The sequence below is a fragment of the Mytilus trossulus genome, chromosome 2, assembly GCF_036588685.1.
Source record: "Mytilus trossulus isolate FHL-02 chromosome 2, PNRI_Mtr1.1.1.hap1, whole genome shotgun sequence".
NCBI classification, from domain to species: Eukaryota; Metazoa; Mollusca; class Bivalvia; order Mytilida; family Mytilidae; genus Mytilus; species Mytilus trossulus.
Genome location: NC_086374.1, coordinates 76,390,219 through 76,415,239, shown reverse-complemented (window position 1 = coordinate 76,415,239; position 25,021 = coordinate 76,390,219). Strand labels below are relative to the sequence as shown.

General features: G+C 33.0%; 1 protein-coding gene across 2 annotated transcripts in view; it reads right to left on the bottom strand.

The window, feature by feature from the left end:
- The window catches only part of LOC134708031 (protein C-mannosyl-transferase DPY19L1-like), a 311,728-nt gene that overhangs the window by 208,598 nt on the left and 78,109 nt on the right, over positions 1 to 25,021 (bottom strand). For both annotated transcript variants that reach the window (XM_063568274.1, XM_063568275.1), the window contains 3 exons: positions 13,620 to 13,713; positions 4,228 to 4,285; positions 1,174 to 1,265 (listed from right to left, as the gene is read on the bottom strand). In XM_063568274.1, coding sequence (XP_063424344.1) covers positions 1,174 to 1,265; positions 4,228 to 4,285; positions 13,620 to 13,713 — 244 coding nt within the window. The remainder of the gene's footprint in view (positions 1 to 1,173; positions 1,266 to 4,227; positions 4,286 to 13,619; positions 13,714 to 25,021) is intronic.

The following is a 25,021-nucleotide window of genomic DNA, read 5'->3' as shown; positions in this document are numbered from 1 at the left end:
TTGACATAATATTGGTTTATGACACAAAACAAATGTCAAGATCTTACAAATCTATTGTGCAATATTGTGCAACTAAAGATTTCTTCTTCAAACTTTTCAAAAATTTGATATAAAAAATTTGAAAACTACACCACCCCTCTTTTTTGGCAATTAGTCCAAAACCTGACATTTTATTATACTTAATTTACAAGTAGTGTAAGGGAGGTAAATCCGAATATACCTAATATTGTATGTTAAATATTTCTGAATTACCTCCCTGACACTGCTTTAAAATTGTCTTTTAATTGTCCATTGACCAGAAAAAAATAGTTTCCCCTTTTTTTGCTTATAATTCAAACACATTTTGAGCAATGACCCCCCAAAGTCAATACTAACCATCCCTTCATGGTATGGAAACTTGTGGTACAATTTCAGAGAGATTCTTACTCTTAAACACAAATTATTGTTTGAAAGCTACAGAAATGCTTATTTTGGGCCCCTTTTTTGGCCCCTTATTCCTCGACTATTGGGACCATAACCCAAAATCAATCCCAACCTTCCTTTAGTGGTATTGAACCTTCTGGCAAAAATTTTATAGAGATCCATTCACTAAAACTAAAGTTATTGTCAGGAAACTAAATGCGTCTTTGGATGACAACGACGACATGATAGCATTATACAATGCAAAAAAAATTTGCGGTCGTATAAAAACATGTAAAATCTGTCACATTTGGGAATTTTTGAAATTGAAAGTAAAATCATGAAGACATCAGTTTCAAAATATGCATATATCGTTATTTAATAATGTTTTAAAATACTCTTTATCATATTCCAAATGATTTTAGGGGGATGCACGGGATAAGTTGCAAATGGAATTGATTAAAATTTAAGCTAGGACCAAAAGGGTCTATATTTTTTTTTATATATATATTTTTAATTTTTATAAAACACGCGTTTTAAATCTCACATTTTGTTTAAAAACTGCCCAAAGCACTGAAAGAATATTGTCCAAAGAATTGAAAATCACTCCTTTTTCATGAATAAAATCAAAGTTTCATGTTAAAGCGTTTCGAGTTCATGTCCAACATGTTGATGGACAGACAACAGTTTATCCATTCTGTAAACGGACGTAAAAAAACAGGAACTCTTTGCTAGTTCTTTCAAATATTCATAACTAATTTTCTTAATACAAACCTCAGGCAAATTGTTACTAAAAATATCTGTATCACAAGCACAGGAAACGCAAAACTCTCTCTAAGTGGTGGAGTCCACATAACTCTGGTAGCCTACAAAATAATATTCCTTTATGATTTACACCTTCACATATACATGATATATGTATACGTGTTATGAACCTATAATACTACTCAATTTCGCAAAGTAAATTATGTAAATATAAAAATATATATGCAAAATATTTCCTTCCCCACATAGGACCATCAACAAGGGTCTCTGAAATGAAAAGATTTCCAACGGGTAAAATATATGGCATTTTGATATTTATGAATTCTTTTATTGAAATCAGGTAAAGGGGATTTAGCTAGAAGATATATAAACTAGAGGCTCCAAAGAGCCTGTGTCGCTCACCTTGGTCTATGTGAATTATAAACAAAGGAAGCAGATGGATTCATGACAAAATTGTGTTTTGGTGATGGTGATGTGTTTGTAAATCTTACTTTACTAGTCTTGCTGCTTACATTTATCTCTATCTATAATGAACTTGGCCCAGTAGTTTCAGTGGAAAATGTTAATAAAAATTTACAAATTTTATGAAAATTGTTAAAAATTGACTATAAAGGACAATAACTCCTTAGGGGGTCAATTGACCATTTCGGTCATGTTGACTTATTTGTAAATCTTACTTTGCTGAACATAATTGCTGTTTACAGTTTATCTCTATCTATAATAAAATTTAAGATAATAACCAAAAACAGCAAAATTTCCTTAAAATTACCGATTCAGGGGCAGCAACCCAACAATGGGTTGTCAGATTCATCTGAAAATTATAGGGCAGATAGATCTTCATCTGATTAATAATTCTACCCCGTGTTGGATTTGCTCTAAATGCTTTGGTTTTTGAGTTATAAGCCAAAAACTGCATTTACCCCTATGTTCTATTTTTAGCTGTGGCGGCCATCTTGATTTGATAGTCGGGTCACCGGACACATTTTTAAAACTAGATACCCCAAAGATGATTATTGCCAATAGATATAGGAAGATGTGGTGTGAGTGCCAATGAGACAACTCTCCATCCAAATAACAATTTAAAAATTAAACCATTATAGGTTAAAGTACGGCCTTCAACACGGAGCCTTGGCTCACACCGAACAACAAGCTATAAAGGGCCCCAAAATTACTAGTGTAAAACCATTCAAACGGGAAAACCAACGGTCTAATCTATATAAACAAAACGAGAAACGAGAAACACGTATATATTACATAAACAAACGACAACTACTGTACATCAGATTCCTGACTTAGGACAGGTGCAAACATTTGCAGCGGGATTAAACGTTTTAATGGGCCCAAACCTTCTCCCTTTTTCTGAAACAATAGCATAACATCACAACATATAAAAACATACGATAAAATATCAATTAGCAGACTTAACTCAAGTCTGGATTAATTTGGCCCAGTAGTTTCAGAGGAGAAGATTTTTGTAAAAGATAACAAAGATTTACGAAAAATGGTTAAAAATTGACTATAAAGGGCAATAACTCCTAAACGGTTCAACTGACCATTTCGGTCATGTTGACTTATTTGTAAATCCTACTTTGCTAAACATTATTGCTGTTTACAGTTTATCTCTATCTATAATAATATTCAAGATAATAACCAAAAACTGCAAAATTTCCACAAAATTACCAATTCAGGGGCAGCAACCCAACAACGGGTTGACCGATTCATCTGAAAATTTCAGGGCAGATAGATCTTGACCTGATAAACATTTTTACCCCATGTCAGATTTCCTCTAAATGCTTTGTTTTTTGAGTTATAAGCCAAAAACTGCATTTTACCCCTATGTTCTATTTTAAGCTGTGGCGGCCATCTTGGTTGGTTGACCGGGTCACGCCACACATTTTTTAAACTAGATACCCCAATGATGATTGTGGCCAAGTTTGGTTAAATTTGGCCCAGTAGTTTCAGAGGAGAAGATTTTTGTAAAAGTTAACAACGACGACGGACGCCGGATGACGGACGACGACGGACGCCGGACGCAAAGTGATGGGAAAAGCTCACTTGGCCCTTCGGGCCAGGTGAGCTAAAAATAATAGAATGTGTTTTCTTTTTGTTCAATTTCTAATGAAAGTGAAATATTGAAATAACTATTTGCTTTTAGTAGTTTGATTAAATTTTGTCTAATCTAAATTAATTAGCTAATTAAACATTGCTGACAAATTATTCACTTGCAAAATAATAATTCAACTTCATTGAAACCATATTCATGTAACTTTCAATGACACCCCTTAGCTAGAGATGTTTTAGGCATATATACCCATATGTTCTATATTTAGCCATGGCAGCCATCTTGGTTGGTTGGCCAGGTCACACCACACATTTTTTAAATTATATACCCCAATGATGATTGTGGCCAAGTGTGGTTGAATTTGGCCCAGTAGTTTCAGAGGAGAAGATTTTTGTAAAAGATTTCAAAAATTGACGAAAAATTGATAAAAAATTACTATAAAGGGCAATAATTTCTTAAGGGATCATGTTGACTTATTTGTAGATCTTACTTTGCTGATCATTATTGCCGTTTACAGTTGTCCCTAACTATTATTATATTCAAGATATTAACCGAAAACTGCAAAATTTTCTTAACATTGTCAATTCAGGGACAGCAATCCAACAACCCATTGTCCGATTTGACTGAAAATTTTAGGACAGCTATATCTTCACTTGATAAACAATTTTAACCCTTGTCAGATTTGCTCGAAATACTTTGGTTTCATAGTTATAAGCCAAAATCTACATTTTACCCCTATGTTCTATTTTTAGCCATGGTGGCCATCTTGTTTGGTTGGCGGGGTCACCGACACATTAAACTAGATATCCCAATGATGATTTAGGTCAAGTTTGGTTTAATTTGGCCCAGTAGTTTCAGAGGAAATGATTTTTGTAAAAGTTAACGACGCCGAACGTTGGACGCAAAGTGATGGGAAAAGCTCACTTGGCCCTTCCGGCCATGTGAGCTAAAAAAATTACCCTACATTTGTCCCCATGTCCCTCTGTGTACCAAAAACTTACTTCTCCGTGATTGTAGAAGAAGGACAACACAGTAAGAATTCCCCCATATGGACTGCAGCTGCAAAAGAAAAGGAGGAGTTTAATTAGGAGACAAAGTATTCATAATTGGGCAATACAATCATTAAACTAGAGAAAGTGATATGCCAACGCACTTCACTCTGAAGTAACTGTAAAGTCTGTGTAGTACTTTCTTTTAGATATTGTTGTGTCCAGGAGACACAAATAATGCTCTGCAGAGGCAAAGTGTTATTTTAAAACACACAAAGAAGGCCAGTGATATGAGAGTCAAATATACATTTTTAATGCACCTACCTAACATACCGCTAACTTATATATCAATAGAAAGCTAAGAATGTGTACTTTCTAAATATCCCGGTCGTCAAAAGAAATTATGGTGCATTTTTTTTTAAATTGTGGTCAAAGGTCATGGGTGCAATTTTTAATTTGATTTTACGTTGAACAAGATGCTCCGCAGTGCTCAGCTTTATGACCCCTGAGTTCGAACCCTGAACAGTTGGGGCAAGTATGGACACAACAGCTTGATACAGCTCTGAATTTGGATTGTGATTAAATACTTGACACAACATAGGTTTCTATGGCGTACTAAATTATAATTCTGGTACCTTTGATAACTATCTGACACAGGATGAATGTGGTTTAAGAACTTAAACTTAAAAATATAAAAAAATTAAATTTGACATTTACCGATTATGGTCTAATATCAAAAATATAAATACATGGTTAGATTCAGCATATCAAAGAACCCCAAGAATTCAATTTTTGATGAAAACAAATAAAGTTCAATTTTAGACCCTTGATATCTCAATGTGGACCAATTTGATAACCGGGCCCAAATATCAAAAACCTAAATACATGGTTAGATTCAGCATATATCAAAGAACCCCATATATTCAATTTTTGTTGAAATCAAACAAAGTTTAATTTTGGACCACGATTTGGACCAAATTAAAAACTGACCCGAAACGGCTCCATAAGCAAAAAATGTTGACCTTAATGTTGACCAATTTGAAAAAGGGACCAAAAATTAAGAATCTACATACACAGCTTATCAAAGAACCCAAATTATTCAATTTGTGATGAAATCAAACAAAGTTTAATTTTGGACCCTTTGGGTCCCTTTTTCCTAAACTGTTGGGACCAAAACTTCCAAAATCAATCCCAACCTTCTTTTTTTGTTCATAAACCTTGTGTTTAAATTACATAGATTTCTATTTACTTAAAGTAAAGTTATTGTGATAAAACCAAGAAAAATGCTTATTTGGGCCCTTTTTTGGCGCCTAATTCCTAAACTGTTGAGACCAAAACTCCCAAAACCAATGTGTCTTCGGACGACAACGACACCAACGTCATACCAATATACAACTGCAAATTTTTTTTTCAGTTGTATAAAAAGTGTGAGGGTATCTTCACATATCATATCAATTAATTATTTTTGGTTGATTTTAACATTATACGCATGTTACATAACATTTTCTCTCTGAGTGTTTTAAAATCTATTATTAAGTCGCACAACTGTAACTGTAGTCGACCTTGCATTATATAAATCTTATAAGACCCCCAAATCAACTGAATGCACTTATTTACAAACATATATCTGCAAATTTGATATAAATAATCCATAAGAAAAATATTTGAAGCAAGGGGTAAATATAACATATGACATATTTTCATTTTCATAGAAAAGTCCAAGGATGAACTGTACATTTAAATGGAAGAAATGTGTTTTCTCCTTTTAGTTTCAATTCCTGCCAATCGCATCAAGATTTTACTACCATATGGCAGTGTTTTTATATTATTGTAGTGTAATAAGTTGACACCCTTGAGCATAGTATTACTGCAATTTTATTTACATCAATAAAATAGATATGAGTACTAACTAACATTTATTTACTAAAATGAGTAATGTGCTATATTTATACATCAACAAATATATATACAATTTTGATAAAAAACATAACAAGGAAAATATGATTACTCATTGTACCTCAAACTCTGATTATACTTTGGTTGGCCGCCATGTATCTTGAGATATCTAATGAATTAAACAACATTTGACAAAGTACTTTGTATACTTTTAGTTACGCTGGTTATGATGTTCAGCTACTTTGGCAATAATTTACTTAATTTTTTATAACTTGTATGTAACCTATAAACGAATGACAAGGTAATCCTAAAATTGAACCTTTTATTTGGCTTTCTTATGTTAAAATAAATACTTTTTGTAAGTATTCATTAATGTACACATGATAAAGACGCCAGACTATAAGGTGCCGGACCAATGGGATGTTGGACTATTTAGGTGTCGGAATACAAGGGTGTCAGAATATAAGAGCTTCATTTTAGCTTGTTATCGCATCATTCTCATCGGTCAACATATTCATACAAAGATCACTTCCTTGGCAAGGGCAGAGCTAAGCACAGCAGAGGTTTTGCTCAAAGCAGACACATGATCTACTACAGATTGATTTAAAATTGAGAATGGAAATGGGGAATATGCCAAAGAGACAACAATCTGACCAAAGAGCAGACAACAGCCAAATGCCACCAATGGGTATTCAATACAACAAGAAACTCCCACACCTGGAGGTGTTCTTCAGCTGGCCCTCGAAACAAAAATGTATACTAGTTCAGTGATAATGGATGTCATACTAAACTCCGAAATATAAACAATAAATCAAAATTAACCAGGTGCTCCGCAGCTTTATACGACCGCAGATGTTGAACCCTGAACAGTTGGGGCAAGTATAGACACAACATTCAAGGCTGATACAGTTCTGAATTTTGATTGTGATCAAATTCTTGACATAATATGAGTTTCTGACACAAAACAAATGTCAAGATCTAACAAATCTATTATGCAGTATTGTGCAATTAAAGATTTGTTCAAAGATTTGGAAAAATAAATTGAAAACTACAACCACCATCCTTTTTTTAGCAATCAGTCCAAAACCTGACATTTCTTTATACATTATTTACAGGTAAATCCAAACATACCAATCATTGTGTGCTAACTGCTTTTGAATTACCTCCCTTACACTCTTTTAAATTGTCTTAATTGTCCATTGACCAGAAAAACCTAGTTTCCCCCTTTTTTGCCCCTAATTCTTAAACATTTTGAGCCATAATCCCCTAAGTCATTACTGACCATCCCTTCATGGTATGGAAACTTGTGGTTTAATTTCAGAGAGATTCATACACTTAAACACAAGTTATTGTTCGAAAAAAAATGTTCGAGATCCATTAAATTCATCTAAAGTTATTGTCCGGAAACTTAATGCATCTTCGGACGAAGACGACGACGACAACAACAACGTAGGCGACACTATACCATTATAAGATGCAAAAACATTTTGCGGTCATATAAAAATCATACAAGACTAACACAAAGGCCAGAGGCTACTAACTTGGGACAGTTGCGAACCCTGAACGGTTGGGGCTAGTATGGACATAACATTCAAACTGGATACAGCTCTGAATATGGATTGTGATTAAATAGTTGACACAGCATAGGTTTCTGACACAGAATGAGTGTGGTTTAATGAACTTAAAATGTAGGTTTTTTTTGCTTTTGAGCAATTCAGTATGCTTAGCTGTTGAATATTAATCCTTTGATATTTGAAGAAATTATCTTTTTCATTTCTGAAATCTGAAATAAGAAAAATTGAACCCCACCAATTTTTTTCACCACCCCCTTTCCCTTATTCCAAAAATGATCTCAATTCAAATTTCTTATGGAGTTTTCAACAATAACTACTCATTTAAATACATCATAAAATATAAAATGTCATACAGTCATGATTTAAGTTAATTTAACTACCATTCTTGACAAAGAAAGATAACTCCAATGCAACATTTTATATTGGCAAATTTCCAATGAAGTTGAAGTTCATTCACCTTAAATTTTTGGCAAATTTCCAATGGAATTTATTAATAAAAATGTTTTTGGCAAATTTCCAATATATATAATTAAAGAGCAGTTTAGGTGCGATATTAAAATGAGTTTTAATTACCTACCTTACACTGCTATTAAATTATGTTTTGTACTTAAAGTCATATGAAACAAGTGAGTGGTGAAAAATAATGTTTATCCAATTCTTGAACCAATGCATGTATATATCATAAACTTGGTCCTCTGTGTACGATTTTCTCATTTTTTACACAAATATATTGTATAATCGTCAATTGTTTCTCTCTCTGTCATTATGATTTAACAAATCTGGCTGATCATTAAATGCCGTGTTCGAGGCCGAAATTTACTGATTGTCACCTTATAGTAAACAAATAACAAAAAGTATGGGTATTGAGCACATGTTTAACATGTACAATCAGATACTAAAATAAGTCTTGTTTATTTTAATGACAGATCCATGCGTATTGCGATCACCAGATTGTTACGCGGAAGGTTACGCTCAGGTCACTATGCATACGGAAAATATGTCGGCGAATTGCTTCCTGGGAGGAAGCAAGTAAAAATAAGTTAACTTCTTCTAAATGTGGACAAATTAAAGAATTTTCCTCCAAAAAAAGTATATGTACATAAGTTGTATAATGAAAACTATCCATTTACAGTAAAACCTGTATAAAGCGGCCGGCTCCGGGACTATGAAAAAGGGCCGGTTTAGACAGTGAGCCGATTTATTCAGGTTTCCGTTTTGACCGGAAGTTAATGACTTGTGACGTCCGACATTTTGCATGTACAAGTTCTCTATAATTGTAAATTATATCTGATAAATTAAAATACTTTCACTTCGTTTTTCATTGATTTCATTTGCATCATAATGCTTGCGTTGTTCGGATTGTAAAACTAGAGTTTCGATTTACTCCCATGATCAACAAATTGGAATGATGGAATGGCCGGTGAAAAGGCCGGAATGTTATCAAACGTAATTACATCCCTTTCTAAACGTCATTGTACAGTGTACAATATCCATTGATTGTTGTCATCCTGGTGTTTTTCCTTTTCAAGGTCATTTGTTTAGGGGTTCACAACAGGGAACCCAGGATTTCGAAATCACGATGTGAATTTCTTACTCCGCGATTTCAATTTGTTTATCTTAGTTAAAACGTTAGTTCAATCCGAGACATACTCGATGTATCTTTTCGTTTAATTGACACGTTTATAATGTTTTAATGCAGCTCACTGCTGTACGATTGTAGGTTCACAGTTTGACACCTGACTTATTGATCAGAAATATGTTTTGATTGCAAATCGATCATTGAAATTAATAAGGTTTTGACAGGTTATAATAAATGTAATTAAGAGTATTTGGGACTTCATAATTAGACCGGAATTCGGAATACACAGGGTCCGGTTTATAAAGGGTATTTTAACAAAGACTTTGTATGGAAAAATATGGGACTTTCATTTCCGGCCGGAATGGACAGGAAACCGGTTTATTCAGGGTCCGGTTTACTCAGGTTTGACTGTAGTTATAAAAAACATGCACATCAGGTTTTTTTTAATTTGAGGTTTTTTATGACTTTATGTAATTGTCCATTAACCTGGAACCCTTTGCCCCCCCCCCCCCCCCCCCTTTTTGCACCTTATTTCTTAACGGTTAGAGCCATAACTCCCTAAGACAATTCTTACCATCCCTTTGTGGTATTCTAATATCCAAAATCTTAATACATGGTAAGATTCATCATATCAAAGAACCCCAAGAATTCAATTTTAGATGAAATCAAATAAAGTTCAATTTTGGACCCTTTAGACCTCAATGAGAACCAATTTGATAACTGGTCCTAAATATTTCAAATCTAAATGCATGGTTAGATTCAGCATATTGAAGAACCCCATATATTAAATTTTTGTTGAAATCAAAGAAAGTTTAATTTTGGACCAACTTGAAAAAAGGCCAATAATCAAACCCGATGCTTTGAGGGCGCAGCTTTAAACGACTGCAGAGATTGAACCCTGAACAGTTGGGGCAAGTATGGACAAAACATTCAAGCTGGATTCAGCTCTAAATTTGGATTGTGATTAAATAGTTGACACAGCATAGGTTTCTGACACAGAATGAATGTGGTCTAATGAACTTAAAAAAAATGTTTTGCCTTTGAGCAATTCACTATGCTGTTGAATATTAATCCTCTCAAAAAAATGTTTGAAGAAATTTTCTTTTTATTTATGAAATCTGAAATGAAAAAAATTGACCCCCCTTATTCCAAAACTGATCTCAATTCAAATTTCTAATGGAGTTTGCAACAATAACTGCTCATTTAAATACATCATAAAATATTAAAATGTAAAAAAAGTGCTTGTTATCACTGAATGGAAGATATATTTTTAGCGTACACCATGTTGGAATCTGCGAAAAACGCAAATTAGTACGTTACAATTTGATGTTTTTTCATTGCTAGAAACAATGTCAATGAACTTTTATGTCACTACCAAGTTGATGTGCATAAGCAATAGGCTGTTTTTTCTTTAAACACAAGTTATTGCCTGCAAACTAGAAAAAATCTTGTTTTTGACCCCTTATTTCTGAATGTTTAGGGCAATTACCCCCAAACAACAAATGGAAGTTTTTAATGACCTTGACTGGCTATACAACACTCGCACAGTCGGCTCCGTGCCCAAAGGCGATTGGCGAGCGTTTAAATAATTTTGTGCCATCGGTCAGGAACAGGTGGAGGACACCATTTTGAGGTCGCCATCTTGGTTTTGTGAGTTCTTTTTGGTTTGCTATTTTGTTGTTATTTCGTCAAAACGGCTGCTTTCAGGGCCAGTTTGGTCAGATTGGCAGCCCGCTAACCTTGATGATGGAGTACCGGTAGATGAGTCTTGGACGTAGTGCTATTTCACGGCCAGTTTGGTCAGCTTGGCAGCCCGTTAACCTCGATGATGGGGTACTGGTAGATGAGTCTTGGACGTAGTGCTAAAGATGACAGGAAGCGTTATCAGGACCACAGCCGTGAGGCAGTGAAATGAAGGTCAATCATCTAACATCTAGAATACAGCCCTCGGACGTTAATCGGCATGACACTCCCCCATCTACAATGGGTTTATGAGTGCATGTTAATGCGGGAATACGCTTACTACAATGTTTACTGTAAAGCATTGGATTGGTTTGTGTCATCTAAAGTTGTAAGTCGTTGATCATCTAGAAGTAAACCCTCATCGAAGATAGCTAGCGGGTAAAGTAGAGCTGGCCCAGTACGTCCGTTCATCTGTAATGACTGAGACGTGGATTGATGGAATGGTGGCCGTTAATGTACCCCAAACTCAAACCCAGCATTCCCTTTGCAATATGGAACCTTGTGGTACAATTTCAGAAAGATCCATACACTTACACACAAATAGTTGTCTGGAAACTACAAAAATGCTTATTTGGGCTCTTTTTGGCCCCTTTTTCCTAAATTGTTTAGACCATAATCCCAAAAATCAATCGAAACCTTTCTTTTGTGGTTTCAAACCTTGTGTTTAAATTTCATAGATTTCTATAAACTTATACTACAGTTATTATCCACAAGCCAAATGTCTTCAGACCTTGACGATGGTGAGAAAGACGCTGATGACCAATATATGACTGCAAAAAATTTTGCTGCCGTCTTAAAAGTCTGTCTAGACGACAGAGCAATAAATTTCTTGCACTACATCCAGAAAAATTAAAATTTCTGATTTGTTCAAATACATGGAAATGCATTTTTTTTTATATTTTCTTTCTCAACTACAATTTAACAATGGCAGACTTATAGAAAATAATGGTATAATTGTACCCCATGATAAAACTTTTTTGTACATATATTTATTCATTAAATTTGAAGAATTGCCTTAGCCGTGTGATATGACTGTTGTTATCATTTTTCTGGTTTATATCAACTGCAGAGCAATTTTTCAAAGTTTTAAAAATAGATTTTGTCTGTATGTCTTTTGTTGAAGTATATAATACAAAGAAAATAACATGTCATTTTTCATATTTGACCCCTTATCAGCCCATTGTCAAAATCATCCCTCTAGAAGATATGTCCAACCAACTATAATCAATTAAGGTGGTATGGGTGTCTTCCTCCATCTTGGATTGTAAAAAACAGTGAACCAAAGGTCCAGATTTTCTAGATGAATTTTCATTTAAAAGAACCAATTTATAATATAAAACTTTCAAATATTATTATTTTTGCAAGTATTGATTATTTTTGTTTATTTTTTGTTTATTTTTTTAAATTGCCATTTTAAGGGGAGGTAACTCTAAAAAAGTGCATTTTCTGAAGGATTCCACATAGAATTTTCCTATTTTGTATTTTAGCCGAAAAAAACTCACGGTGACCCTATCATTTCTTTTTAAATTCTCAAAGCATTGTCTGAAAGCTATCTTTTTCTCAAGTATTTAACAGTTTTATTATTTTGTTTAGTTTCTAAACACAAAATGCTGTTTTTTCCTGTATAATCCTTAAAAAATGTGTCAATTTGTCGCGTCCTGTAGCTTGAGAAAATGGGCGATGACCTATCATTTTTATTATATATTTCAACATATATCAATAGATACTACGTTTTGGCAAAGTATGAACAAATCCTATCATTTTTATTTTAGACTCCCATACCACCTTAAGTCCCAGAAATGCAGAATAGTTGCTTATGTGTATTACATTATTCAAAAATAAGAGGAAATGTTACAATAAATTTGTATGCAGTAAATGAAAACAAGAGTGTGTCCAAAGTACATGGATGTCCCACTCACACTATCATTTTTCATGTTCAATGAACCATGAAATTGGGTAACAAATCTAATTTGGCATTAAAATTGGAAAGATCATACCATAGGGAAAATGTGTACTAAGTTTCAAGTTGATTGGATTTCAACTTCAGCCAAAACTACATTGACCAAAAACTTAAACCTGAAACTCACACTTTCATTTTCTATGTTCAGTGGACCGTGAAATTGGGGTCAAAAGTCTAATTTAGCTTTTAAATTAATAAGATCATATCATAAGCAACAAGTGAACTAAGTTTCAAGTGGATTGGACTTTAGCTTCATCAAAAACTACCTTGACCAAAAACTTTCACCTGAAGCCGTACAGATGCATGAACGGATGAAGGATACAAGGAACAGACGGACACGCAGACCAGAAAACATAAAGCCCCTCTACTATCGTAGGTGGGCATAAAAATGAATGGAAAATGTGAAAAATCTTTTTAGATTTTACGTTGTGGTTAATTGAATAGTTATAGTTGATCATGTTTCTCTGTTTTGCACAACTTAATTAATATGTGATAAATAGATTATAACATGTCTTTTCCATATTGGTCCTGATATCTTTCCTTGACCCATATCAACCCTCAGCTAAAGCCTTTGGCTGTTATTTGAGTCTCAGGATGATACCAAGGCTAATATGGAAAAGGGCATGTTATAATATTTCCATCATAAATTTACCTCAAAAATGTACCAAACAGGAAAAGTGTTCCCATCATTATACCACTCAACCAGAAAACAACTTCGACATAAAAATAGGTTGGTTCTCCAAGACCTACAAAAATATAATAGAAATCTTGTTTTCCATAATTGTTACTGAATATTTCAAATAAAATCTGTTTTATATCTAGTAGAAGAAATATGGTTAAAAATTTATGATAGACTTAAAATTAACAAACATTCTGAAAGTATTACATGGCAATACTTAGTCAACTATATATAGGGTTAAAATTCATTTTACTGGAACAAAATGGTAACGTGTTCTATTACAACTTGTCATGGTGTATACAAAAAGAAAGTATCAAGTCAATATCTTCAAGCATGTCTAAACAGTGGGGAAAACTGATTATATGAGTGAATTCAAAGAATTATAACTCTGCACAAAACGGAAACAAAAAAATTTGAACTAGATCTGTTATTTGGCATGATAATCTATCAAGGTCAAGTACACAGTTAATTTGCAGTGCATTTCTTTTAGACAATAAATGAAAATAACAAAAAATCACAACTGTGCTTACTCAATAATATTTTTAGTGTGTTGTACTACTTTTGGGACAAATTATATCAAAATCATAGAAGAGTTCATCAGCTCTAACTCAAAATTCTATGTTAAGGAGGTCTTGATGAAATCTTTTGACAGCTTCAGATGTGCTAATTCTTAACCTTTTTCAATTCATGACCAAATTTGTTTTAGTGTAATTTCACCCCTTACTTCCTAATTGTGGCATTAAACATGAAGAAATAAATTTGGAAGGGGTACTAAAAGAAATTGCAAAGCAAAACACTGTCCACACTAGGGAATATATTCGCACACAACAACTAGAGGCTCTAAAGAGCCTGTGTCGCTCACCTTGTTCTATGTGAATATTAAACAAAGGAAGCAGATGGATTCATGACAAAATTGTGTTTTGGTGATGGTGATGTGTTTGTACATTTTACTTTACTAAACATTCTTGTTGCTCACAATTATCTTTATCTATAATGAACTTGGCCAAGTAGTTTCAGTGGAAAACGTAATTAAAAATTTACAAATTTTAAGAAAATTGTTAAAAATTGACTATAAAGGACAATAACTCCTTAAGGGGTCATTTGACCATTTCAGTCATGATGAATTATTTGTAAATCTTACTTTGCTGAACATTAATGCTGTTTACAGTTTATCTCTATCTATAATAATATTCAAGATAATAACCAAAAACAGCAAAATTTCCTTAAAATTACCAATTCAGGGGCGGCAACCCATCAAAAGGTTGTTTGACTCATCTGAAAATTTCAGGGCAGATAGATCTTAACTTGAATAACAATTTTATTCATGTCATATTTGCTCTAAATGCTTTGGTTTCAGAGTTATAAGCCAAAATATACATTTTACCCCCATGTTCTATTTTTAGCCATAATGGACATCTCGGTTAGTTTGGCAGGTCATCAGACACAATTTTTAAACTAGTTACCCCAAAGATGATTTTGGCCAAGTTTGGAATAATTTGGCTGTTTAGTTTCAGAGAAGATGATTTTGTAACAGATAACTAAGATTTACGAAAAATGGTTCAAAATTGACCAAAAAGGGCAATAACTCCTTAAGGGGTCAACTGACCTTCTCGGTCATGTTGACTTATTTGTAAATCTTACTTTGCTGAACATTATTGCCGTTTACAGTTTATCTCTATCTATAATAATATTCAAGATTATAACCAAAAACAGCAAATTTTCCTTAAAATTACCAATTAAGGGGCATCAACCCAACAAGGGAATGTCCGATTCATCTGAAAATATCAGGGCAGATAGATATTGACCAGATAAACAATTTTACCCCATTGTCAGATTTGCTCTAAATGCTTTGGTTTTTGAGTTATAAGCCAAAAACTGCATTTTACCCCTATGTTCTATTTTTAGCCGTAGCGGACATCTTTGTTGGTTTGCCCGGTCACAAAACACAATTTTGAAACTACATAGCCTAATAATGGTTCTGGCTATGTTTAGTAAAATTTGGCCTAGTAGTTTCAGAGGAGAATATTTTTGTAAAAATTAACTAAGATTTACGAAAAATGGTTTAAAATTGACTATAAAGGGCAATAACTCCTAAAGGGGTCAACTGACCATCTCGGTCATGTTGACTTATTTGTAAATCTTACTTTGCTGAACATTATTGCCGTATACAGTTTATCTCTATCTATAATAATATTCAATATAATAACCAAAAACAGCAAATTTTCCGTAAAATTACCAATTTAGGGGCAGCTTCCAAACAAGGGAATGTCTGATTCATCTGAAAATTTCAGGGCAGATAGATGTTGACCAGATAAACAATTTACCCTTGTCAGATTTGCTCTAAATGCTTTGGTTTTTGAGTAATAACCAAAAACTGCATTTAACCTCCATGTTCTATTTTTAGCCGTGGCGGCCATCTTGGTTGGTTGGTCGGGTCAAAAAACACAAATTTTAAACTAAAATAAAGGGGTAAAATGTAGATATTTCGAACTATTGTGTGGTAAAATGAGCGAGAAACTGAAGTTTCAAGCTGAAACCGCCTTAATCCACACCCGACAACAATCTACAAATAGACGGGCGGGCAGACAGACGAAAACTGAGACGAGACAGATCACAATTGCTCACCTGACCAATACATTTTGCAAATGAAAATTTCTACTTTTACAAGCGATTTTTTATTGTCCTTTCATAATATCTGGGTTTTTTTACTTTTTGATTTTTGGAGGTTGTGCCAGACTTTACTGTGTTCGCCACAAAACAAACGAAAATCAGAATGAGACGCATTTACGCAGTTATCTTTATTTTCTTGGGAAAAGCATGTAATACGGTACAGAATTCGGCTAAATATTTAGGTTTGCAAGTGAGAAACAAAAGTAGACACAGAGATACAAATTAATAAACCTTTCGCTTGAAACAGTATTTCTATCTTTCATTACGGATATTATGAAAGAATCTCACCTGCCGACTGTTTTCTTGACCGTGTCATGATAAAATAGCGAAAGTGAGTAAGAGATGTGCTGGAACTTCGATTAACAAAGAAATTGATTATAAAAACCCGAAATGCAATGTAACATTTGTATTTACTTTAACTGCTAAAACCTATTATATTTGTAATCAAACGCAGCTCAGCGTTTGACATCTTCCTTTGAAATAATTTATAGAACTTTAATAAAGCATAGGTCAGTTGATTATTAATCATGTTGATTCCGTTAAACTGACTGTTTTAAATACTTTGAATGTGAAAAAAGATGGAATGGTCTCTTCTGTTAGTTTGAAAATATGTTGAAGTCAATCCATGCTTTGCAAATTTTAGGGGGGGGGGGCGCACGCCCGCAACGCCCCCGCCTAAATCCGCCCCCTGAAAGTTAGTGTGAAAACCAAGAAAATGCCTATTTGGGACCTTTTGGGTCCCTTTATCCTAAACTGTTGGGACCAAAAACTCCCAAAATCAATCTCAACCTTCCTTTTGTGGTCATAAACCTTGTGTTTAAATTTCATAGATTTCTATTGACTTATACTAAAGTTATAGTGTGAAAACCAAAAGTCTTCGGACGATGACGACGAAGACGCCAACGTGATACAATATACGACCACTCTAATAATAAATAGGATTAATAGTTCTCTAAAATTAAATATGATGTAATACAAAGTATATCAAGTTGTAAATTATTATCAAATATGATTGATAGTTCCAAGTATTTTTTTCATTCATTTGTCACAAACTAATATAGATTTGTAACTAATCTATAAAATGTCTGACAACAACTTTTATCTACACAATGCAATGTAATGCAATACATATACCTTAATAATAAAAATTATATAGATAATTATATCTAATTAAAGGATTTCATTCAATAAAAAAAAATAACATTCAGAAAATTAGTTTATACAAAATAACAAACAAACCTGCCACATAATTCTTGAAACCCTTTACCAAAGAATGTCTTTTAAAAATCTTTAAAAAAAAATTCGTAAGGGTTCCGCGGAACCCAGTGTCTCGCCTACTTTTGCTGTAACTCCCAGGCTCAACAAAAATGAGGAAAGCAATCAATTAAAATATTCCTACTGATACTATCTTTTGATTGTAAGATGCTTCTGTCCAAGTTTGGTAAAAATTTCAGGATATTTTATGAATCGAATAAATGTTTTAAAAACTTAAAGTGCAGACTGTATGTTATGTTAACTGGATTTATTTTTTTACAAAATTTACTTCTTGATACTATCTTATGATCATAAACAAGCTTCTGTCCAAGTTTGGTACAAACCCATGATAGTTAAAGAAAGTTATTTAAAAAAAATAAAAACTTTAACCACAGAGTGAATGTAATGTTTCCCCGCAAAAATCTAAGTCCATTTCTAAGTAAAAAACAGAAAAAATGGAATTTTATTTTTGCAAACTTTACTTCTGGATACTATCTTATGATCATACACAAGCTTCTGTCCAAGTTTGGTAGAAATCCAGTATAGTTTAAGAAAGATATTAAAATTTTATAAACTTTAACCACAGAGTGAATGTAATGTTTCCCCGCAAAAATCTAAGTCCATTTATAAGTAAAAAACAGAAAAAATGGAATTTCATTTTTGCAAAATTTACTTCTGGATACTATCTATGATCATAAACAAGCTTCTGTCCAAGTTTGGTAAAAAATCCAGTATAGTTAAAGAAAGTTATTAAATTTTCAAAAACTTTAACGACAGAGTGAATATTTGTGGACGCCGCCGACGACGACGACGACGGAATGTAGGATCGCTTAGTCTCGCTTTTTCGACTAAAGTCGAAGGCTCGACAAAAATGAGTTAAATCCCTTTGTACAGAAATATGGTTTAACATAGTACTTTAACATTTGATATGGACCTTCTAACTTAATCTATGTACTAAATAGCAAATCAATATCTTCAAGAACAAAGAAAAACACTGATTTGCAGGACTAACAAATTAACAGACAGACGAATTAACAGAGTGCAAACCTAAAGTTTCCTTCGAGTTTGTGGGTAGGGGAATAATTAAACAATAAAAACCTTATGGGTTTCAAATCATACCTTTAAATCAAATGTCATATGCCTGTTTTCGTTAAATCTGACAGATTACATACATTGACATTTATCTTTTTGCTACTACTCTTCTTTCATAAAAAAAAAAGTTCAGAAATAACTGGTCAATCGCTTTCTCGATTCAAGTATTAACTGGGGTGTCTTCTAATGTGTTTTTGGCAAAGTTTTAACAAAATAACTCCCATTTTACCTGTTTTAACCCATAGCTATGATAATATATATGGCTAAGAATACACCACTTGGTCATTTTTTCCAAAGACTTATCTTTCATTTCTATTTTAATAGAACTATAGTAGTTATTTTCCAATACAAATATGAAGTAAATGATAAATCAAGAATTCATCCTTTGTTTGTCCTGCAATGCATATTCCACCTCATAGCTGTTTAAAGTAATTGAATACGGGATGTGGTCATCAAATAGGTTTCGAAAATGGCTCACATACTACAACTCATTGCCGAAAATTTGCTTACTGAATATGGTTTCTCTGTTCTGTAGTACAGTAGACACCAACAAATCAAACCAAACAGCCCTCAATTAAGTCTACTGAAATGGTTGACTTCAAAAACTAATTGGCAACTAAAAATTCCTAACTGGTCGCCGTTTAGGCTATTGGAAAATTGAATATCTGGCTACCTTAAATTTTTCGTAAATTTTGCCCTGATAAGAGTCGGGTATTAAAACAAGAGGCTCTAAAGAGCCTGAACCGCTCACCTTAATTTTTTTGGTTAAATCTCTCATCAATGATTATTTTGGCTTTTCAATCTATCTAAATGTTCTTTGAATCGTCCTATTTTCTTCAAAAGCCAAAAAAAAAAAAAATTCTCCTATGGTCTATTTTAGCCATAGGAGCTATGTTTCTTGACATACAAGGAAATAAAATATAAAATTTATACTAGATACTCAGAAACTCATTTAGCCTAAGTTTGGCTGAAATTGATACAGCAGTTTCAAAGGATATTAGATTTTTTAAAGTAAGTCAACATGATGAACAAATTGTGAAAAAAAAGTCTTTAAAGGGCAATTACTCCTTAAGGGGTCAATTGACAATTTTGGTCAAATTGACTTATTTGTAGATCTTACTTTGCTATCTATAATAATATTCAAGATAATAACCAAAAACTGCAAAATTTCTTTAAAATCATCAATTCAGGGGCATTATACCTGAAAAACCAGTTACCCAATTCGGCTGAAAATTTCAGGACAGGAAGACCTTGACCTAATTAATACTTTAACTTCTTGTCTTATTTGCTCTAAATACTGGAGTTTTTGAGATATAAGCCAAAAACTGCATTTTATCCTGTTTTCTATTTTTAGCCATGACGGCCATGTTTTTTTACAAAATAGAAAATAAAACACAAACTTCATTTTATATACCCTACTGATCATTCAGTTGAAGTTTGGTTGAATTTGGTTGAGCAGTTTTAGAGGAGAAGATTTGTTAAAGTCAAATAAGATGAACAAATTGTGAAAAATTGTCATTAAAGGACAATAACCCCTTAAGGGGTCAATTGACAATTTTGGTCATTTTAACTTATTTGTAGATCTTCCTTTGCCGATCGTTTTTGCTGTTTACAGTTTATCTTTATCTATAATTATATTCAAGATAATGACCAAAAACTGCAAAATTTCCTTAAAATTACCAATTAAGTGGCAGCAACCCAACAATGGGTTGTTTGATTCATCTGAAAATTTCAGGGCTGATAGATCTTGACCTAATGAAAATTTTTACCCCATGTCAGATTTGCTCTAAATGCTTTCGTTTTTGAGATATAAGCCAAAAACTGCATTTGACCGCTATGTTCTATTTTTAGCAATGGCGACCATGTTTGTTGATAGATCAAAACTTCGGATACAATTTATAAACTAGATACCCTAAGGAACATTCAGTTAAAGTTTGGAAGTATTTGGCCTAGTAGTTTCAGAGTAGAAGATTCTTGAAATAGTTAACGACGACAGACGACGGACGACGACGGACGCCAAGTGATGGCATAAGCTCACTTGGCCCTTCGGGCCAGGTGAGCTAAAAATGTCTGAACGATTGACAGTGACACAAATTTATACTTTATTTCCAGCACCTTTAAGATTTCAGCTTGATCTTGTCAGTGCTTTATTTCATCAGGTAATTGTAGTTCATTTGTAAGCAATTTGTTGTAGTTGACTGAAAATGACATTTACTGCTGAAAGAATTTATATTTGTCTATCTTTGTATTTCCGTACTAAATCACAACTTTGACTATTATGTGCTGTTAGAAAGAAAACCATATTTTGTATTAATTGAAAGCACACGGTAGAGCCTCTTTCTCCATTTTGACTGTCAGTAAACGGATGGAAACAAGGTCAGCGACAATTTTGTAACTTATTCTCATAGATTCAATTAAACATGGGCTACAATTTCGCAAACGATTTTAGATGTTAACTTGACTGATCTGACAATCACAAGTTCTTCTGCACAGGTCCCATGAGGTTTGGGCTTCGGGCTACCACTTAACATCGCAGACTGATTTTAAATCATGTACAATGAATATAAAATAAATAAATCATGTGGTTATTTTACAGTTCATTTATACAGACTTATTTTTATGATTTACTACACTGAACAAAACTTAATACATTTATTTCACAAGGATTTTTTAGCTAGAAAAAAAGAGTCTTTTAAGAGCCTGTGAGCCTGTGTCGCTAACCTTGGTCTATGTGCATATTAATCAAAAGACACAGATGGATTAATGACAAAATTGTGTTTTGGTGATGGTGATGTGTTTGTAAAACCATGGAAGTATTATATTGACAGGAACTACTACGACCCGACTTCAAACGTTTCATCTGTGATGCCGCGCGCAATTTAATGACATGTTAATTAGCTTGAAACATGGCATGTTATTTACATACCAGCTTGTGGTGCCCTACAATATTGTCATTCTCGGTTGCTTTCGGGATTACGGAAATAAACGAAGAAATCGAAAGTTGTGATAAATTCTTGGGAAACATCAATCGGCAAACCTCGGCATATTCTTACATCTACATCGTAAAACGTTGGTTTCTCAACTTAGGTAAAAAAAAATATAAAAAATCATGACTGCATGGTTATTATTTCAATTGTACTGAACAGTCCGACCCAAGAAAATATCGTCCTAAATAATGCTGCCACTAATTTATCCACATGCACCCTGTTTCTTATATTTAGTAAAAACCAGCCAGTAATAAATATTTTTATGCGATACCCTTAATTTATTTATAATACCTTTACGGAGACAGATCAATTTCTGGCGGATACAATATGGGGCGAGATTGTCACTTCGACATAAGGAACTTGGTAAAAACGTCATAAAAATCTGATTATGCTGATTTATGGAGGACCAAGATGAATCCAATGCAGATGTTTTCAGATAAGTGCATTAATAATTTAATTTAACATGCTTATATTTGTATATATGATTATAAATATAATTTATTGAGGAACTATTATTTTTATGGTTTTTATTTGAGAAAATGAACATCAGAAAGTCTGAAAGCATAAACTGAAAATATATTTATTTTTAACATATCCAATGAATAAACTTGTTGTCACATAACTGGCATAACGGGTAGGTATGTAATAATTTTATTCAGTTGTGTGAATGTTTATTTGGTGAAAATAATAAGTTGCTCGTTTTTTTTATTTTCAAGGGATAAAAAAGGGGGATTTGATTCCATACAATACAAACCAATAAGTCAGAAATAGCCTATATCTGTACTCGACTGTACTGATTTTTACACGACCAGTCTGAATTTCTCTGAAATTTACTTGATAAGACTCGACTGTAGTCTGAACCATACTTAATAGTCTGAATGTGTTCTTGACCAGTACTTAACCATTTTATACGGTACGTCTAAACACCACCTAGGCCGCCTTGGTGCACTAAGCTCCAGGAAGTGCACTTAGCCCATGATGGACCAGTCAAATAAGCAGCAAGGTCATTAGTACGGTACAAATTTGAATAAAGAGCATTTATTCAAATTTTGGTGTAAATATATTCAGAAATAAAAGAGTAATTAACATTTTATATGGCACGCGCCGATTTTGTGTCTCCAGAGTTTTGTGTAATGTGTCCATATTGTCATATTGTTGATTGAATCCAATGAAGCTTGGCGAATTTATAAATTCTGCACTCAGGATATGAAGCAAAGGTTAAATATGCACGAAGATCATAAATTCAGATAACTGGTTATATGAAAAATAATATAATAAAAGTTGGTTCGATGATATAAAGAGATTTAAAAGTTATTAACATTTTTAACGTGACACGTGCTCTACTTGTTGGGTAATGTCTGATCACCTTATCAATTGATCCAATCAATTCTGAGGGATTATCTTTTAACTAGTAAAATATTTTCTTTGTTCCTAATTATTAATGATAAAAGGGCTGTTGATCTTTTCTTTGACGCTTTGTTAGAAAAAAATTTATGGAAAAAGTGTTTGTTTGCGTTTTTCGAAATAAAGGATTTGCGGCAATAACAGTAAAAACAATAGAATTTGGCTTTTATTCAATTTAGCGGAGTATATTTTAGTTTATTTATTATTTGTGTTCTTCCCCATTTACTGTTTCAGTATTTGCACGAATAGACACAAATTAATTCATAATACAGACTTATTTCAAATATAAGAGTTAAAATGTGGCGTCCTTATGGTTCAATCATCCGCGGCAACCCATTTTCAAGTATGTCAGACCGATTGAAATTCTGCAAGAGGTAATTATTATTAAATTTATATTTCATATAAATTATAAATATAGTTATGGTATGATTGCCAATAAAACAACTATTCATAACTGTCCAGAGATGGAATGACCAAGATAAAAGCAAATAAAGGTCGCGCAATACAACCTCAAACGATGAGAAAACGCATACCGTTTAGTCAACTTTATTTTAAAGATTTAGCCAAAAAGTTTAAATCAAAAAAAAATTTCATAGTTATGTTTATTGCTTCATCTTCAATAAAAAAAAAAAGTCATATATATGGCAAACTCTGTTTTTTTTAAACAATATTTTCATATCTTCCTGTTTCAATCCTTATAGGGGAGCAACACCACATCTACATTTGGCGAAAGCACTTCTGTGACTGAAGGGTAAAGCTATTTTGCAGTATTCCTCCGGTTCAAAATTTTCTTTAACTATGTTCGTAGCTTATTGCCACCTCTAACCGATACAGATTTATCAGAATGTAAAACAGCATGCCAATTTACGACATGTTTTTCGTGTAATTTTGACATACAAAAAATTACAACAAAGTTATTGTCCATATTTTCAGGACACGATAAATGACTTGAATTTAGCAAGAAGGTTTTCATCAAAAAAAAAATTCATAGTTATGTTTATTGCTTCATCTTCAATAAAAACGTCATATATATGGCACACTCTGTTTTTTTAAACAATATTTTCATATCTTCCTGTTTCAATCCTTATAGGGGAGCAACACCACATCTACATTTGGCGAAAGCACTTATGTGACTGAAGGGTAAAGCTATTTTGCAGTATTCCTCCGGTTCAAAATTTTCTTTAACTATGTTCGTAGCTTATTGCCGCCTCTAACCGATACAGATTTATCAGAATGTAAAACAGCATGCCAATTTACGACATGTTTTTCGTGTAATTATGACATACAAAAAATTACAACAAAGTTATTGTCCATATTTTCAGGACACGATAAATGACTTAAATTTAGCTAGAAGGTTTTCTTTTCTAAGAAAACCCAATTTTTAACACACTTATGCTTAATACTCATACTATCAGCCCACTTGTGAAATTTTGCATTTAAGTGATTTGAGCTCATGCTATTTAATCTACACCACAAACGAATAATACTTTTCCACTGCTTATCAAAAATATGTGTTATACCTAAGTTTTCAGTTACTGCATTTGGTGCATATTTTCCTACTCCGAGAAAAAATCTACAAGCCCTATCATGTATGGAGTTAATACAGGAATATGTTTTTACACCCCATATACTTGCTCCATATTCTCTTATAGGACAAACCATATAATTTACAACTACAACGAAACAAACACCACCTAAAACAATCGTTTTACAAAAAATCATCAACTTCGAATAACAATGAAGTTTGACTAAAAACAACAAAAAAAGTATCATAAAGTCAAAATAATTAACCCATAAAAAATGCACACAAAAAAAGAAAGAAGTACAAAATTTTGTTTTGAATCCTACAAAAACAAAATACACGCATAAACAAAATATATAACACGGCAAACAAAAAGGTGGAAAACGTGTAATTGTAATGTTACTTTATTTTTTCATGAATCAGTGATTTGATTTCCTGGTTAATTA